At 57.4% G+C, this 17,300-nt stretch overlaps 2 protein-coding genes across 3 annotated transcripts in view; one reads left to right on the top strand and one right to left on the bottom strand.

The window, feature by feature from the left end:
* RPS19BP1 (ribosomal protein S19 binding protein 1) overlaps positions 1 to 17,300 on the bottom strand; it is a 519,247-nt gene that overhangs the window by 69,120 nt on the left and 432,827 nt on the right. The window lies entirely within an intron of this gene.
* CACNA1I (calcium voltage-gated channel subunit alpha1 I) overlaps positions 1 to 17,300 on the top strand; it is a 102,344-nt gene that overhangs the window by 40,024 nt on the left and 45,020 nt on the right. The window contains exons 5-6 of the mRNA XM_059681483.1: positions 5,905 to 6,002; positions 15,808 to 15,967. Of these exons, the coding sequence (XP_059537466.1) occupies positions 5,905 to 6,002; positions 15,808 to 15,967 (258 nt within the window). The remainder of the gene's footprint in view (positions 1 to 5,904; positions 6,003 to 15,807; positions 15,968 to 17,300) is intronic.

The raw sequence follows: 17,300 nt of genomic DNA, 5'->3' as shown, positions 1-17,300 counted from the left end.
TTCCCCCTTGACTCCGAACTTGACCTGAGTTGGTTTCAGCATCATTTTCTTTATCAGTCACGTGGGCTGAATAACCCCTGTTCTTCTGGTCTCATAGGATTCCTGTGAGGATAGATGGGTGAAATTGATCCATCAATAAGTCCTGGCCAAAGTTAATGTTATTGCCCTCTGATTTTCACTCTCCATTATGTCCTCCCTCCCTCCCCCCCGCCCCTTTCTCCCTCCACTGAACACCTACTGAGCGCTAGGTATGGGGAGAGTGGTGTGGGCTGGTGGTCTAGTTACCAGCCTGAGTCAGCACAGAGCTGCCTCCTGACAGACGATCCGCTGTTTCCAGCATCTCAGCTTCCTTCCCATGAGCTACATCTTAAACTACACTTTAAGAAAGGCCCCATGGGCCCCTTGAAAAGATTGAGGAAACACCCTATTTTTATCAGCAACACACAGAAATCATCTCCAGGGAGGGGTGTTTCCTGGAAAGACGTTCAATCTCAGTCATTGATGTTTCTTGTTAGCTCCAAGCATCCCCCCCCCCCCCCCCCCCCGCCGATCCAGGCCTTCAAGTCATTTGCTTGACAAGCTGGCGTGGGGGAGCCCTGGGCTGGATGCTAGGGACCCAGCAGGGACAGTGAGCTAGCCCCGACTCTGCGGAACAGGGCGGTGACAGAGCAGGCCTCAGAGCCAGGGGTGCCCCAATAGAGGCACGGGGGGCACAGGCAGGAGAGCTCAGCCCTGCCCCGGGTGGGATCTGGAAACCTGGGAAGGGCAGTCCAGGTAGAGCCCTGTGAGTCAGCCAGGACTCTGGGTTGTGTAGGCTGGAAGCAGCATGGCACTCTCTGGGAGTTGGAGACGTTTGGGCGTCCCTTGGATGCAGGGCGAGTGGTGGGCAGTGCTGGGGTTGTGCCAGGGAGCTTCCAGAGGCCTCCTGGAAGGGCTGAGGGTCCAGGGAAGGGCTCAGGCGGGAGTCCTGTGATTCGTGAGCAAACGGGACCCGAGGCAGCGGACGAGGCTGTGCCTTAGACTAGCTGACACTGTTTGGCTCTGACTTGTGCCAGGCTTGGTTCTAAGCGCTGAATCCATAAAGGAACACTTTCCTCCTCCCACACCCCCGTGAGGTCAGTTTGGTGACTCGTCCGAGGTCACGCGGTGCACTAGCAGCAGAGCTGGGATGGGAACCCAGGCTCTAACCACTGGGACACACTGCCCCATGCTGGCCCTATCCCGTGTGCTGCCATCTGTGCTGTGCTTACTGGCCATCTGGGGGGTGCTCAGGAGCCAGAAGGCGGCCTGGCCTGATGGCTGATGAGGTGTGTGTGTGGGAGGTGTCCCACAGAGCCCCTGGACCCCCCACTCCCTGGCATGTGACCTGGAGCTTTCTGAGCCTCGGCTCCCTCACCTCAGTGTTGCCTGGTCCCACCACGGGAAGCGGTGCGCAGAGCGAGTGCTCGGAGACCCTGTGAATCGGCCAGGACTCCGGGTTGCTGTGACAGAAGCCAGTGCACACGGGCCCCAAGTCCCAGAGGGAATGGACTGGCTCACAGGACGGGAAGCACAGAGGGCGGGTGCGGGGTCCGGGTACAGCTGCAGGGAGTGGTCGGACCATATGGTCAGGATCCTGCCGCTCTGCCGCTCTGGCCTCAGCCTTCCTTTGTGTTGGCAAAATTCTCAGGCCACCGCAGAGGCAAGATGGCCATTAGCGCCTCTGGGTTTCCAGGCGGTGGCTTAGCCAGGGAGGCGCCTCTTCCCTGCAGTGCTGGCTCAAGGGCTGGGTCTACCTGGGCTCACATGCCCATCCCAAGCCAGTCATGGTGGCCGGGGGATGGCGTCTGGGGTTGGCTCGCCTGGGTCTCTGAGCCTCTCCTGGGATCCAGGGGAACGGGGGTGGGGGTGGGGGTCGGGCGGAGGGGTGGCGCAGGGAGGGAAGGAGGCTCTTCAGCAGGACTAAGTGGGGCTCACGGTGCCCCAAGAGTGAATGTCCGCCCTGCAGCCCCACCCCAGCCTGGCTGCACCCGCCTCCCTCTCCCCGGATGACACTTGGGAACTGGGTGCAGCCACTCTCCTCCCCCTGGGGTGGTGTCAGGACAGAAGTGCTCGCTTCACAGCAAAATTACCTACCTAATTAGGCGCTTGGAGCTGGCAGGAGGGAGTGGGGGTTTTGTTGATTTTTTTAGACTTTTAGCACTGAAGCCGTGTGATAATGTAACTGTGCAATTAGGAATTAATTTCTCCCGCAAGTGATGTCTTAACTTGGGGCCTGAGGGGAGCCAGCCCGGCGCTTCTTCACCCCCAGTGGCCCCTCTTCACCTGCTCTTGTTGGGGTTGGGACACTCCTACAGCTGTCACTCAGGGTTGGAGGAGAGGGGGGGAGAGCACCTGTCACAGGTGTTACTCATGCTCCTAGGTTCCCCGAGTGCCTACTGTGTGTTGCGTGCCTACTGTGTGCAGCAGGCTGGTGCGGGTGCTGTGTCTGAGGAGGAGAGGGGGCGTGGCCAGTAGTCAGCCAGTCCTGGGATAATCCTGCAGCCCCTGCCCTCACAGGGACCACAAGGTCTCTGGGGGGTGGGGGGTCCCACTGGGATGGCACCGTCATTGCCCTCAGCGGTCACCTGCTGGTGAACAGCCTCTCACTGGCTTTCCTCCCTCCCCCTCCCTCACTGTGCTTCCTGGGATCCCCTCCCAGGTAAACTGCTGCTCCCAGTCCTTGGCTCAGGGCTGCTTGGGGAACCCAGACTAGCAGGGTGTGGAAGGAGCCGGAGCAGAGATGGCGCATTCAGCCTGGGGTGCAGGGAGGGGCGCAAGGCTTTGTGGAGATGGAAGGATGAGAGAGGAGAAAGGGCACTGTGCAGAGGACAGGGGCAGAGAAGGGTGTGTGAGGGGAGCTCCTGGGCCTGGTGTGGTGCCTGGGAGGCCTGGAGTAGGAGCAGGGTTGGGGGGGGGGGGGACCGAGGCCGACTGGAGGGCCTTGAAGGCCGGGGCCAGGGGCTGGGTCTTTGATCTGAGAGCAGTGGAGAGACACTGAAGGTTGAACTTGGGGAGTGACACAGCTAGGTTTTAGTTTTAGGTTTTCTCCTGCGGAAGGTGGGCTGTTGGGGAGGAGGTAGGAGGCAGGAGACTGGCCGGGAGGCTGCTGTGGTGTCAGGAGAGGGAGGGCTCCCGGACGCGGGCAGGGGTGGTGGAGCTGTGGGCAGACTGTCCGCATCGGTGCATGGATTCGCCATCAGGGTGGTGTGCCTCCCGGGGCAGAGAGTGAAACCCACAGATCCTCCCTCCCCGCTGCATGTTCTCCCCCGCCCTCCCCATCCTGTCCTGCGGATCCTCCTCCTCTCAGAGAAGAACGAGGATTTCTGAGTTCTCACTGTGCACCTACTATGTGCTCTTTGTCACTGAATGCGTTTGCACCTCATCTCGTTTCCCAGACCGGAGAGGCAACTGCGGCAAACACCCCATGAGGTTCATGGAAGATGAAAGAGAGAATTAGGACCTGGGAGGAATGTGTAGGCTAATGGCGTCCCTGGATGAATCCATAAGATCTTCCTTCCATGCTGCTCAGAACTCAGTAACTCATCACATTTCCCTTTTTGACTTGATAGCCAGGAAGCTCAAACAGAGCTAAGATCTTGACACTAAATTTTCCAAGAGATTTTTCTTGGGAGCTTTTCAGTGGGGACCCTGAGGGCTGCAACTGAGGAGGTCCTGGGGCTTTTTGCAGGAGGCGTGTTCCCACACTGAAGATCCGGGCATCAGTTCGGGGTGAAGGGAGGGTGTCTTCTTAAGTGGCCATGGACCTGGGCTCTGTGAGGAGGGATGGGGAGTCAGACCAGGCAGCGTCGGCCTGAGGGCTCCCGCAGCTGTGCCCTGGCGGCGGTGGCCGTGGTCTGCCCTGGTCCCGGGGCGCATGAAGAGGGTGGAGGTGCGATCCAGGTGGTGCGGGAGCTCGCACAGGCTAACGCGGGGCGAGAATGTGAGCAGGGCCTGGCAGGCAGCAGGCCTTCAAAGCCATTTGCTTTTTCTGGCTCACCATCCTCGGTGAAGCATCTATTTATTTTTACTGTGAGACTTCATGGGGACGGGAACCGATCCTGGTCTGGCACCTGCTGGACCTCACCAGGTGAGCTTGGGGCTCCTGGAACATAGAGCCAGGTGGGTTCAGCCTGGCACAGCTGGGAACCCCCACCTCCAGCCACCCAGGGAGGCATCACAGCCTGGGGGGCCCAGCTCTCCCAGGGCCTGGTGCTGCCCCCTTGGCAGGAGGGAGAGAGCCTGGGCAGGAGGCAGCAGGCTGCATTCCTGGGAGGGGTGCGGGGAGGGGCTGGCAGCAGCTGAGCCTGCGATGGGGTGATGGGGTGGCTCTCCTAGGCCTGGTGTGTGTGTGTGTGTGTGTGCACATCAGTGTAAGAGCGCCTGTTTGTGTGCCCATGTGTGCCACCCCCGCAGCGCCTTCATCACACATATCTCCTTGGCTGCCTGGAGAGCTCTTTCTACAAAATATGAAAACGACAGCTTGGCTCACCCACGCGCGGAATCCTCATACAGCTCCACTCTCTCGATGCCCCCGTCTCAGATCATCCTCTGCCCTCATTCACGGCCCCCATCCCCCTCAACCCTCCCCCTCTCCGCAGGGCGGCTGCCCCTGGCACCCCTCCCTCCCTGCCTCCCTGCTCCTCTGACCCCCCAGGTGTCTGTCTCTAGTTCTAGGCCTCTGTCACCTTTTTTTGGGTCACGCCCCCTCATCGGAATTGGGGCTCTGGAAGGAGTGTGTGTGTGAATGAGGGTGTGTAAGGGGTGAGTGTGTGTGCACCAATGGTTGTGTGCAGGTGTGTGATTGTGTGTGTATAAGGGGGAGACAGAAAGAGGGAGGGAGGGAGAGAGAGAGAGAGAGAGAGAGAGAGCGCTGAGCCAGAGCCTGTGCCCTAGAAAGCTGGGGGATGGATGAGGCATTTCAGGCAAAGGAAGCTTTCACTCAGTTACTCTTCAAGCAGCAGGAGGGGGCGGAGGCTTTACAACAATCGGACAGGTTTGCATGGTGCGTGGAAAAAGCCTTCATTTCCTGCTGATGACGGTGGCGGCAGGTGGAGCCGGCCTCCGTGGGGGGTGGGGGTTTGGGGAAAAGGTTTGGTGAGTGGGGCTGGGTCAGGCTGGGCTGCAGGTGCTGGGTCAGTGGGGTGGGGGGGGCAGGTAGGATCTGGTGGAAGGGTAGGGAACCACAGAGGGGACCTGGAGGTCTGCTGCCTGTGGAGGTCTGATGCTGTGGAGCTGCAGGGGGAGGGTGGACCTGTTTGGGGGGCCCCCCGAGGAAGAAAACCAGGGCCATGGTGAGGGCCCCGGTTTGAGTCTCTCCCCTGCCGAGTGGGTACTGCTGAGGGGAGGGCCGATTCTGAGTCATTCTTGGCCTCACTTTCCCCTTCGCTGCCTGGCTCAGTGTGGACGTCTGGGCAACTGCACGGGACCTTAAGCATAAAGGTTTCAGTGGACAGAGATGAGGACCGTGGCGTCCAGCTGCCATCTGGGCCAGCCCAGGGACCTCCGCTGCTCAGTGCTCCCTCTGAGGAATGGGGCTGACCCTCCCTGGGCCAGAGGCTGCGCCGAGGCGGGGCAGGAGCCACCGGCCCACAGTGGGGACCCAGGCCTCGGCCCCTCCATCCCTCTGTCCCCAGCAACAACTCCTGATCCTCAGGGCAGCCTGGGAGCGTGGTGTCAGCAGCCCCCACCCCCTCTCAGAGGAGGAGACACCTCGGGGCCACACAGTGGACTGGGCACCGCCTGGACTCTGACCTCCTTTTCCCACTTACCTTCCCAGGAAGGCGTGGGCACACATGGGTGGGTGTGGGCGGCCAGGGGTCTCTGGTCTGGCCCGTGGCCCTGCCTGGCCCTCCGGCACCGTCCTCATCTTCCCTCTCCCCACAGGATGGTGGAGTACTCGCTGGACCTTCAGAACATCAACCTGTCGGCCATCCGCACCGTGCGTGTCCTGAGGCCCCTCAAGGCCATCAACCGAGTGCCCAGTGAGTTGTCGCCCCTCCCCCACCCCTGGCCCCCAGAGACCCTATTCACCCTTTCAGGGCCAGGCTAGTGCTGGGGAGAGGACCCCCAGTGACCAGACAGGTGTCGGTCCTGCTCCCACAGGGCTCACGGGCCAGTATTGGGCCTGAAGCTTGCAGGGCGCTGGGGAGCCTGGCTTTCAGGAGCGAGGTTCCTGGGGGAGGTGGCGGCCGCAGCGCCCCAGGTGTGGAACGGAGCTGCGTAGTGTGAGGGAGGACCTTGTGCAGCTTTTCACCAAGGAGGGTCCCAGGCTCCCTCACTTGTGCTAAGTGACTTCGAACTTGAGCTTTATCACCCACCCACATGTGAAGGGTGTGCACATGTGGGGTGTGTGTGCACACATGAGGGGTGTGTGCACATGTGGGTGCATGTATAGATGTGAGGCTGTGCACACATGTAGGCATGTGTGCACATATGAGGGGTATGTGCACACATGAGGGGTATGCACATGTGAATGTGTGTGCACACATATGTGCACATGTGGCTGTGTGCACACATGTAAAGGTATGTGTGTACATGTGAGGGGTATATACATGTGAAGGTGTGTGCGGGGTGTGCAAATGTGAGTGTGCATGTGTGAGGAATGTGCACATAGGGGTGTGTGCACATGTGACATGAACACACAAGGGGCACGTGGGCACGTGTGTCTCCCTCCCTCCCTCCCTCCCTCCCTCCCCCACTGTGTGGGAGCTCATTGGATGGCTCCTGGCTGTGGAGGTCACTTTCTTTTTTTAAAAAAATATACCTTTATTGATTTAGAGAGGAAGGGAGAAGGAGAGAGAGATAGAAACATCAGTGATGAGACAGAATCATTGATGGGCTGCCTCCTGCACGCCCCCCTACTGGGAATCAAGCCCACAACCTGGTCACGTGCCCTCAGCCAGAATCAAACCTGGGACCCTTCAGTCCGCAGGCCGACTCTATCCACTGAGCCAAACCAGCTGGGGTGGGAGGTCACGTTCAAGTCCCTCCCGCCAGCCTGCCTGGTTCTCCAGCGAACCTGGAGGCTCCTATTTTGGAGGCTGCAGGGACCAGGCCTACAGAGGGCTGGGGTCCTTCCTCAGGACCCCCCCTCCCCCCACCTGCTAATAGCCGCCCTGGAGGCTCAGGGTGGGGAGATGGGAGTGGCTGTGTCCGCCCTGAGCTGGCTCCGCCTCTCAGCCGATTCACAAATGAATCTTCTCTCAGAACTGGCGAGGCCCGTGTTGGGAGCCCAAACACTCTGGGACCCGCAATATAACCGATGCACTCCCTCCCCCGACCAGAAACCTCCCCTGCTCCCCTGGAAAGGCGACCTGAGGTAAAGGCATATTCTTGAGTAACTTAATTGACAGGAGCCTCAGGCGGTCGGAGCAGGCCCACCGATCCAGCTCCCCGTTTGCAGGAGGGGCAGCTGTGTGCCCAGGCGCATGCCCTCTGCCCGAGTCACCAGGGGATGCGTGAGGGGGACACGGGCTCCCCGAAGTGCCTCTGAAGGTCGCCTCCTTAGAGCGGCCGTAGCTTTGACGTCCGCCACTAGATGGCAGGCTGGAGAGCTGGGAGAGGGCAGAGTCACATGACAGGTTATCAGTTACACAGCTGTGGAGAGCGGGTGGCTCCTGCCGTTTAAAAAGTAGTTTAAGAACAAGACCCGCCCGGGAGACGCAGTGGGGCTGTCAGGAGCGCAGGCCCTGGTGTTCAGCCCTGCCAGGAGCATGCTGCGTGACCTGGGGAGCCCCCGAGTGTCCCTGGGCCTGTTTCCCCCCTTGCACAAAGCAGGGGGCCGGGCTCGACTAGATGCGTGGTTTTAAACGTTGTGCAGGTTGGGTCGGGGACCTGGAAGTCATGGCGCTCTTTATGAAACCCTGCAAAGGGTGTCCCTCCAGCCCACCCTTGCAGGTCTCTGTCCCGGCCACGCAACCATTGATGGGTAAAGGAAAGGAGACAGGACGGAGAAAAGGAAACACTGGACTGTGCCTCAGAGGCTGGGCTCTGGTTCCTTGCTGTGTGACCTTTCACACGTCACTGGCTCTTTCTGGCCTTGGCACGATGGGGCTGGATTATCTCTACAAGCGCCCCCTCTGCCCGGCCGGTGTGGCTCAGTGGTTGAGCGTCAACCTATGAACCAGGAGGTCACGGTTTGATTCCTGGTCAGGGCACATGCCCCAGTTGTGGGCTCGATCCCCAGTGTGGGGTGTGCAGGAGGCAGCCAATCAATGATTCTCTCTCATCTTTGATGTTTCTATCTTTCTCTCCCCCTCCCTTCCTCTCTGAAATAAAAAAAAAAATGTATATTAAAAAAATAAATAAAAGTGCCCCCTTCTGGCACCCGGTGACTCCTGCCTTGCCTGGCCTACACACCCCTTAAGCCTGTGCAGTGCCTTCCAAAGCCTCCTGGCCCAGCCATTTAAATATGAAAGGCTGCTTTTTTCTCCCGTGAGAAAGTAGGGCAGTCACTGCAAAGGCCTGAGCCAGTGGAGTCTGAGCTGCTGGCCCCATGTACACCTGGCCACGGCACACCCCGGCCCAGGCTGTGGTGGCGGCGGGTACGGAGGCCTGGGGAGCTCAGGGGCAGCTGGGGGAGATGCTGAGCCTGGCTGGGCCACTGCCCACCCCCAAGGTCCCCGTCCAGCCACAATCCCTGGATCAGCAACAGCTCATTTCCGTGCAGAGGCCTCTGGGCTGGGCCTGGGGTGGGCGGTGCAGAGGTGGAGAGAGAGCTCCCAGGGCAGGTCCATGGGCAGGGCAGCAGAGCTGATGAGCTGGGGGGGGGGGCGGATGGGGGGCAGGAGGGGGAAGGCCGCTGTCCCGCCCCAACTGCAGGCCCAGGAACTGGAGGTTTGCTCTGCATTGTCAGTCCCTCCACTGGCTGCAAGCAAGCCACGCTCCTCTCCAGGCCTCCATTTCTCCACGATAAAATGGGGTTAGTAATACCAATTTCCATGCGGTTTTGAAAGGGTGCAATGCCGTAATGCGTGTAAAGACCTTAGCGGAGAGCCTGGCGCGCAGTCAGTGGTGAGTCGGTGCTGTTATTATGAAGAGGGGCTGGGAGCATTGAGGGTGGAGGCGGCAGACAGACTCCGGACAGGACGCCTTTGCGGAACTGGGTTTTGGAAGACGCTCACCAAGCGCAAGAGGGTTAAGTGGGTGTTCCTGGCAGACCACCCCCACAGCAAAGGCAGAAGAGGAGCCGGCCTGGGAGTAGTGTGGCCCTGGCAGAGGGACTGCAGGTGGGCTGAGCGGGAGTGACCTTCCGAATCTTCCAGAAAAGTTCTGCGAATGATAAATGGCTGCAATGTGTCGGGTGCTTACAACAGGCCGCCAGGGTGCTTTACATGGTGAGCTTATTTCACCTCCACGGCAGCCCTAGGGTCCTGGCCCCCTTACCGATGGGGAAACGGAGGCCACGCAGCCGGCCCGGAGCAGAGCCAGGGCTGGAACCTGTGCTCGCACAACCCCGAGCGTGTTGCTCCTTTTCATGACCCCCTTTCTCTCCTTTTAGCGTGTAGGCACCCCAGCTCCTCTCTGCAGGCAGATGTGTGGGCCGTGGGACACGTGTTCTAATGGAGGCAGCGGGGGCCCCGGGGGAGGGCCCCAGGAACTTTGGGTGGGGGAGGGCGTTTGAAGAATGAGTAGATCTTTGTGCCACGGTGGCTGTGGGCACCTTCAGTGGGACATGGGCTGGACCCACACCCTAGGGCCGTGGTCGGCAAACTGCGGCTCGCGAGCCACCTGCGGCTCTTTGGCCCCTTGAGTGTGGCTCTTCCACAAAATACTGACTTCTGCGCATGGGCCATGAAGTTTCAATCGCACTGTATGTGCGCGCCCGCACGGGGTATTTTGTGGAAGAGCCACACTCAAGGGGCCAAAGAGCCGCAGGTGGCTCGCGAGCCGCAGTTTGCCGACCACGGCCCTAGCGCATGAGCGTGATGACCTTGGGAAGGAACCCAAGGCCTCTCCTGGGATGGAGGGTGCAAGGGTGCACACTCCTTGCCTGGGGTGTGGGCTCTGAGGCCCCTCATCAGCTCACCGTCGCCCCCCGCTGGGCCGGGGCTGCAGCTGTGCCCTCCGGCTGGGTCGTATGCTGCCTGGCCTGACCTCCTGGGCACCCACCATTAGTTGGCGTTGGCAGTGGCAGGAGCAGCATTCGGCCTTTCCTGGTCACTCAGCACCCTCCACTCACCTGTCTAGACCAGAGGAAGAGGGGGAGCCCCGTGGTCAGGCTGCAGCCTGGGCCTCCGTGCCCTCGGCCTGACTGCCCCCTTCTTGGCTGTGGGCTGTGCCCCCGGCTGAGGCTGTTGCGAGTCCAGCTGTTTCTGCATGAGCGGACCTGGCAAAGCGGCCGCGCTGATCTGGGCTGGCAGCTCCTGTCTGCGGAGAGCACCGGGACCTCCAGGGGCGGTGCCAGTCAGGAAGTACATCCGCCATCTCCTCCCAGGTCCCTCTCTGCCACCAAAGGGCCCCCGGCCTGGCTGCTGCCCAGCTTCCCTTAGAACAGAGGGTCCTGTCTAGGGTCCCGGGTGAAAAGGGGTGAAGTGGTTGAGCGGCTCCAGCAGTTTGCCCATCTGTCATCCGTCTCCTTCCAGCGCCTGACTTTAAATACCATCCAGCCCGCCTGGTGTGGCTCGGCGGCTGAGTGTTGACCTATGAACCAGGAGGTCACGGTTCAATTCCCGGTCAGGGCACATGCCCAGGTTGCAGGCTCGATCCCCAGTGTGGGGCGTGCAGGAGGCAGCCAATCAATGATTCTCTCTCATCACTGATGTTTCTATTCCTTTCTCCCTCTCCCTTCCTCTATGAAATCAATAAAACATATTTAAAAGTAAAATAAACGCCATCCAGAGAATGTCTCTACCCTGGTGCCACCCCCAGGACATGCCATACTCTCTCCCTGCCTGCAGACTGCCCCCCGTCAAGGCCCACCTGGCTCCTACGCTAGGCTAAAGGCCAGACACTAGGAGAGCAGAACGAGTAACCTCCAGGAGGGATTCATGGCTAACTGGGGGTGGGAATCCGAGAAAACTGCCTGGAGGAGGAGGAGTTGGCAAGGGGAAGATGTGGAGGGAGAGGAGTGGTCTGAAGCAGATGGTGGCAGGTCTTGAAGGCAGCCTCTGTGTTTCTGTCTATTTCTCTTTCTCTCCATTTCTGTCCTCTGTCTCCATGTTTCTCTGTCTCTTCACTTTCTCTTTATCTGTCTTTTTGTTTCTCTCTCCTCTCTCTGCTTCCATCTCCTGTGCCCAGTGCCTTGGCTAATTCCTTGACTGTGGGCATAAAAAGAGGATTAGCTAGGGTCTCACGAGTCCTCCTGGAGTCCCTAATTCCATGGCTCACTGTCCCTCGCACGGAAATGATGGATTTGTTCTCAGTTCCTAATTAGCTAATTATGCCTTGGCTCCATGGCCCTGGGACTCCCGGGGCCCCAGGGAAGACAGTGAGCTGGGACCCAGCTCAGTAGAGGGAGGTGGGAGGGAGGAGGGATCAGCTGCCATTCAGGGAAGTCATCCGGGCAGGTTTTCAGGAGCCTTTCAGAATTTCAATATCCTGGAGAACAAGGGAAATGTAATTAATTGAGCAAAAAGGCTGGGCCCCGGGGAGCAGCCAGGCAGGGATTGTCCTGCGCTGCTTCCTAGATCAGCGGTTCTCAACCTGTGGGTTGCGACCCCTTTGGGGGTCGAACGACCCTTTCACAGGGGTCGCCTAAAACCATCTAAAACACATATATAATTACATATTGTTTTTGTGATTAATCACTATGCTTTAATTATGTTCAATCTGTAATAATGAAAATACATCCTGCATATTAGATATTTACATGACGATTCATAACAGTAGCAAAATCACAGTTATGAAGTAGCAATGCAAATAATTTTATGGTTGGGGGTCACCACAACATGAGGAGCTGTATTAAAGGGTCGCGGCATTAGGAAGGTTGAGAACCACTGCCCTAGAGGCTTTTCTGATCCGGCCTCGTCCCGGCCTCCAGGATTGCCCCTTCTTGTTTAACCCCAGACCCATCTGGGCTCGGTCTGCTTAGAAATCTGCCAACCGGCCTCCCCAACCAGTCACCCGGCGCAGAGCCCCACACTCCTTAGACCCCCAAGCACAACCTGTGTGCACTGAATGGTCACGCCTTTGCCCCAGGCTCCCACCAGGTGAGGGCCCAGCGCATGTCTGCCCCTCCGGGAATGCGCCCAGAGCTGCCCACTCCCTGGCCATGGTCCTTTCACCCCAACACTGTGGCCCCCTGTCCCCTGCTGCTAGACTGCAAGTTCTGAGGGGGTGAAATGGGACTTGTTCATCCTTGGACCACCAGCCATGTGGCCAGCATGGCGCTGGCACGCAGCGCTATCGGTGTCTGATGGGTGAATGATGGTGGGACACCAGACAGGCCTGTGATGACTCCCGTGACATTCAGACGGGTTGTAGGGCGCTTCCTCTGTTTTGTTGCTTCCCTCCTCCCAACACCCCCTGGCTTCCCTTTGGGGGTGTGGATGCAGGGAGTTGGGGTATTGAGCCTTTCCTGAGAGGAGGTTGACCGAATTTTGTGAGGAGGGAGCATGGGGCTAGGTATTTTTTTCTTTTTAACTTCCAAGCTCTTTTAAAAATATATATATTTTATTGTTTTTTTACAGAGAGGAAGGGAGAGGGATAGAGAGTTAGAAACATCGATGAGAGAGAAACATCAATCAGCTGCCTCCTGCACACCCCCTATTGGGGATGTGCCCACAGCCAAGGTACATGCCCTTGACCGGAATCGAACCTGGGACCCTTGAGTCCGCAGGCCGACGCTCTATCCACTGAGCCAAACCGGTTAGGGTGGGGCTAGGTATTAATTATTGATTGGAAAGCACTCCACATAGAGCTCATGATGCAAATCTCAAATAATTACCCGTGTGAATAACCACATCAGCATCACCCCCGGAATACGCAAAACTCTGGGCAGGGCCACTGTTCTCCTTACCACCATCTCTCCCTCCTTTCCTCTCCAATCTTCCATCTCCCCGTGACTTCTGCTTCATGCATTCACAAGCAGTCGTTCCACAGATGCTGGCCGAGCCCCTGTTCTGGCCGGGACCTGCTGGGCTCTGGGAGCTCCGAGGTGACTCAGACACAGGCCTGTCCCTGAGAGCTTTCAGCCCAGAGGAGGAGCTGGGAAGGCACCCTAGCGCTGGAAGAAGACTAGATGTTGATGGGCACTTCATGGCTGTGGGGCATGCAACCTGCACACGCACATGGCAGCCCCGGCCAGGTCAGAGGGGCTGGGATTGCCCCGGGCAGGAGAGAGAGGGATAAAGTCTACGTGGGATGGAATGGAAGTGCGATGGGAAGGCTTCTCAGAGAGAAAGTAGAGCTTCACCTGGCTGTGGTGGCCGAACAGGGGTTTTCCAGGCAAAGGAGAGACGGAAGAAAGAGAGAGAACACGTGAGTGAAAGCTTGGAGGTGTGAAATCCATGGTATGTTTAGGGAACTTCAAATAATTTGGTATTGCATAGGGGTGCAAACTGGTGAGAGATAGAGAGAGAGAGAGAGAGAAAGCGGGGGAGAGAGATGAATCTAGAGAAGTAGGCAGTTTTGGATCTCACAGGATCTTGGGGGTGTGTGTGTGCAATCAAGGCTGACACCAACTTTTGACTCTCTTTGGGGCCGCAGACACTTGCGTGTGAACCTTCTCCCGGAAAAATTCATGGCATCACACCTTCATCCTTTACAGCAATTTCATAAGGCTCATGAACCACCTCCCAGGGCCCCCCCCACAGCTTCCACGGGTGAGGGGAGCCCGAGATTGTCATGCATGGTGGTGACATGTCCAGATTTGAGTTCTAGAGAGTGGCTGTTGTCAGGAGTCGTCCCCTCTCTGTCCCGGGCTCAGTTTTCCTTGGTCTGGCTTCCACCCCCGGCAGGCACCACCCTCCGGAGGCAAGATGGCCTTAGCAGTTCAAGGCCCAACTCCTGTTCTGCAGAAAGAGAGCATTTTCCTCCAGCAGAAGTCTCAGGGCTGACTCTCATTGGTTCTGGCTGGGGTCACAGAAAATGCTGATTGGCCAGGCCTAGGCCATGTGATCCCTCTAGGGAGAGCAGGTCAATTTCACAGGTAGGGGGTGGCCTGGGGGGTGAGGGAGATGAGCCTGTGGAGAGAGAAAAGGCATGGTGGGTATAGATGGGTCAGCCCAGGCAGGAGGAGCAGAAGGGAAGAATGGGGAGATAGATGTGAAGAGTAAGTGTGTGGGGTGAGGCTGGAAGCTGCTGTGTTCTGTTCTCCATTTTCACTGGGGGCAGGGGGGAGGGGGGCAGGCGTGGGAGCCCCAGGGTTTGCTGAAAGTTGGTGTGGCCCTTTGCAGGGCGGTTGTGTCTTCTTGGGCCCCTTTGCTGAGAGTCCTTACCCTCCGAGAGGGAAAGGGTTGGTTCAAGGCCTCACAGGCCAGCAGGGCAGGATCTGAACCAGGCTCTCTCTAAATCACAGGCTTTCTCTCCCCACCTGTTGGGTTTCAGGATGTCAGCCCCTCCAGGGTATGACTGACTGCCTTCCCCACGCCTGCCTGACACCCGCCTCAGGTCACCTGGTCGCCCTCCCAGGGGACTCCTGTCTCCATTCCCATTTCCCCATTTTCTCCTCTTTTTGCTGCTGGCTCGGCTGGCTCATTTCTCAGGACATCAGGCCAGATCTGAGTCCCTCGCTGGCCATGTCTCTTCTGTAGGTGGCTCTGCCTGGTTCCATCATGCAGTGGACTGAGTCAGCAGGGTGGTTCTGGTTGGTATTGGTGTGTCCTGGCCTGCGCGGGGACCGCTGACTGCCCTGGAGATGAAGGGCATTCGGGCCACACTCATTAGGCACCTGCTGTGCCCATCCAGCCAGCCTTGGTCCCAGGCCCTGGATACTGGAAGGAGTGCGAGGCCTGGTGTCCGGACACCCAGTTTAAACCCACACGCGGCCATTTTCTAGCTGTGGGACCGGGCAGGGAGCTTCAGTTCTGTGAACCTCTAGGTGCCTCTTCTATAAAATAGGAATAAATAACCAACCTCACAGGGTTGCCACGAAGACTGAGAGAGGCCATATTTGTGCATTACCCAGAAGAGTGCTTGGCACATAAAGGGTGCTTCACCAATGCCTGCTTATTCACCCACAATCTAGAGCAGCCGTGGGCAAACTACGGCCCGCGGGCCGGATCCGGCCCGTTTGAAATGAATAAAACTATTTTTAAAAAAAAAATATATTTTATTGATTTTTTACAGAGAGGAAGGGAGAGAGATAGAGAGTTAGAAACATCGATGAGAGAGAAACATCAATCAGCTGCCTCCTGCACATCTCCTACTGGGGATATGCCCGCAACGCAGGTACATGCCCTTGACCGGAATCGAACCTGGGACCTTTCAGTCCGCAGGCCGACGCTCTATCCACTGAGCCAAACCGGTTTTGGCAGAAATGAATAAAACTATTGAAAAAAAAGACCATACCCTTTTATGTAGTGATGTTTATTTGAATTTATATTAGTTCACACAAACACTCCATCCATGCTTTTGTTCCGGCCCTCTGGTCCAGTTTAAGAACCCATTGTGGCCCTCGAGTCAAAAAGTTTGCCCACCCCTGATCTAGAGGAAGTGTGGTGGGGCCCAGAGCCATTTCCATGGCCCCTGGGTCTCGGAGGGGCAGATACCAAGGAGAGGGTCTGGGCCGCATGACTCCACCTCTCCCCCCACTCCCCTCTCTCTGTTCCTCTCGCCCTGCTCTCCTGGCTCCTCTTCGGGCCCTCTGCTCCCTGCCTGACCACCCTCCCCTCCCCGCCCCCGCAGGCATGCGGATCCTGGTGAACCTGCTGCTGGACACGCTGCCCATGCTGGGGAACGTCCTGCTGCTCTGCTTCTTCGTTTTCTTCATCTTTGGCATCATCGGCGTGCAGCTCTGGGCCGGCCTGCTGCGCAACCGCTGCTTCCTGGAGGAGAACTTCACCATGTGAGTGCGGGCCGCCCCGCCCCCAGGCGGCTCCCAGCAGGCAGCTTCACCCGGGGCACCCGTGGTGCTGAGTATTTTAGGGCCAGGAAGGTCTCTCCACTGAACACCTGTTCCCAATCCTTATTCCCAGGGGTGCAGGGAGGCCAACGATGCGCCAGGTGAGTTGGTGGTGGGCTTCCTCTGAATGGCTGGATGCTAAAATGAGCACGAAGGCCTCTGGGCTCTCAAAACTGGTATCGCCAAGTCCCCGTCTGAACTAGGCCCTGAGACGTTCATTCGGCTCCTAGTGACTCTCACTGAATACGGTTTTCACTTGGCAGTTGGGAGTCAGGGCCAGCAGAGTGGAAGCAGCAAACCACAGGTGACCTTTGAACAGCACGGGTTTGAACTGCATGGGTCCACTTATACACAGGTCGTTTTTTGAGAAATATATTGGACATTTTTTGGAGATTTGTGACAATGTGAAATCCTAAGATGAACCTTAGGATTTTCTTTTATTTAGAAAAGAAAATTTCAAATTGATTTTAGAGAGAGAGGAAGGGAGAGAGAGAGAGAAACATCAATGTGTGAGAGAAACATTGATCGGTTGCCTCCACATAGGCCCCCACCTGGGATCGAACCCACAACTGGGGTATGTGCCCTGACTGGGAATCGAACCCATGCACCTGTGGTGCACGGGATGACACTCCCAACCAACTGAGCCACACCAGCCAGGGCAGGATTTTCTTAATAACATTTTCTTTTCTCCAACTTGCTTTATTGTATGTACGGTGTGAGGTAGGGATCTATCTTTATTATTTTCCAAATGGATAGCAATGGTCCCAACACCATTTATTGTTTCGTCCTTCCATTCCCCATGGATCTGAAAAGGCATCTTTGTAATATACTAAGTTCTCTTTTAAACATGGGCTTTCCCCTATGCACTGTGATGTTCCAGGATTCTCTCTGTTCTGGTTACAATATCACTGTATTCATAGTTTGTATATTGCTGTCTTGCAGGGCTGTATGCCACTCATATTTCTTGTTTTAAAAAATTGTCCTGACTGTTCTCATCCAGATAAATCCTAGAATTATCTGGCCAGGTTCCATAGACAAAATCCTGTTGAGATTTTGGTTGGCATTCTGGTGAATCACAGATGACCCCTGCAGGAGGCAGGGCAGGGATTGTTATCTCTGTTTTTCAGATAAGGAAATGGAAATCCAGGGAGAGGAAGTGACCAGTCCAAGGCCCATAAATGGGGAGGGTGGGTCAGTAAATTTCAGCATCTGTTCATTGAGCACCTACTCTGTGCTGACCAAACAGTGTGTGGGGACTAGGGATACTGAGACCCAG

Source organism: Myotis daubentonii, chromosome 2 (assembly GCF_963259705.1).
Source record: "Myotis daubentonii chromosome 2, mMyoDau2.1, whole genome shotgun sequence".
Lineage (NCBI taxonomy): Eukaryota > Metazoa > Chordata > Mammalia > Chiroptera > Vespertilionidae > Myotis > Myotis daubentonii.
Note: the sequence above shows the minus strand (reverse complement) of the source record. Positions and strands in the feature narration are given on the sequence as shown.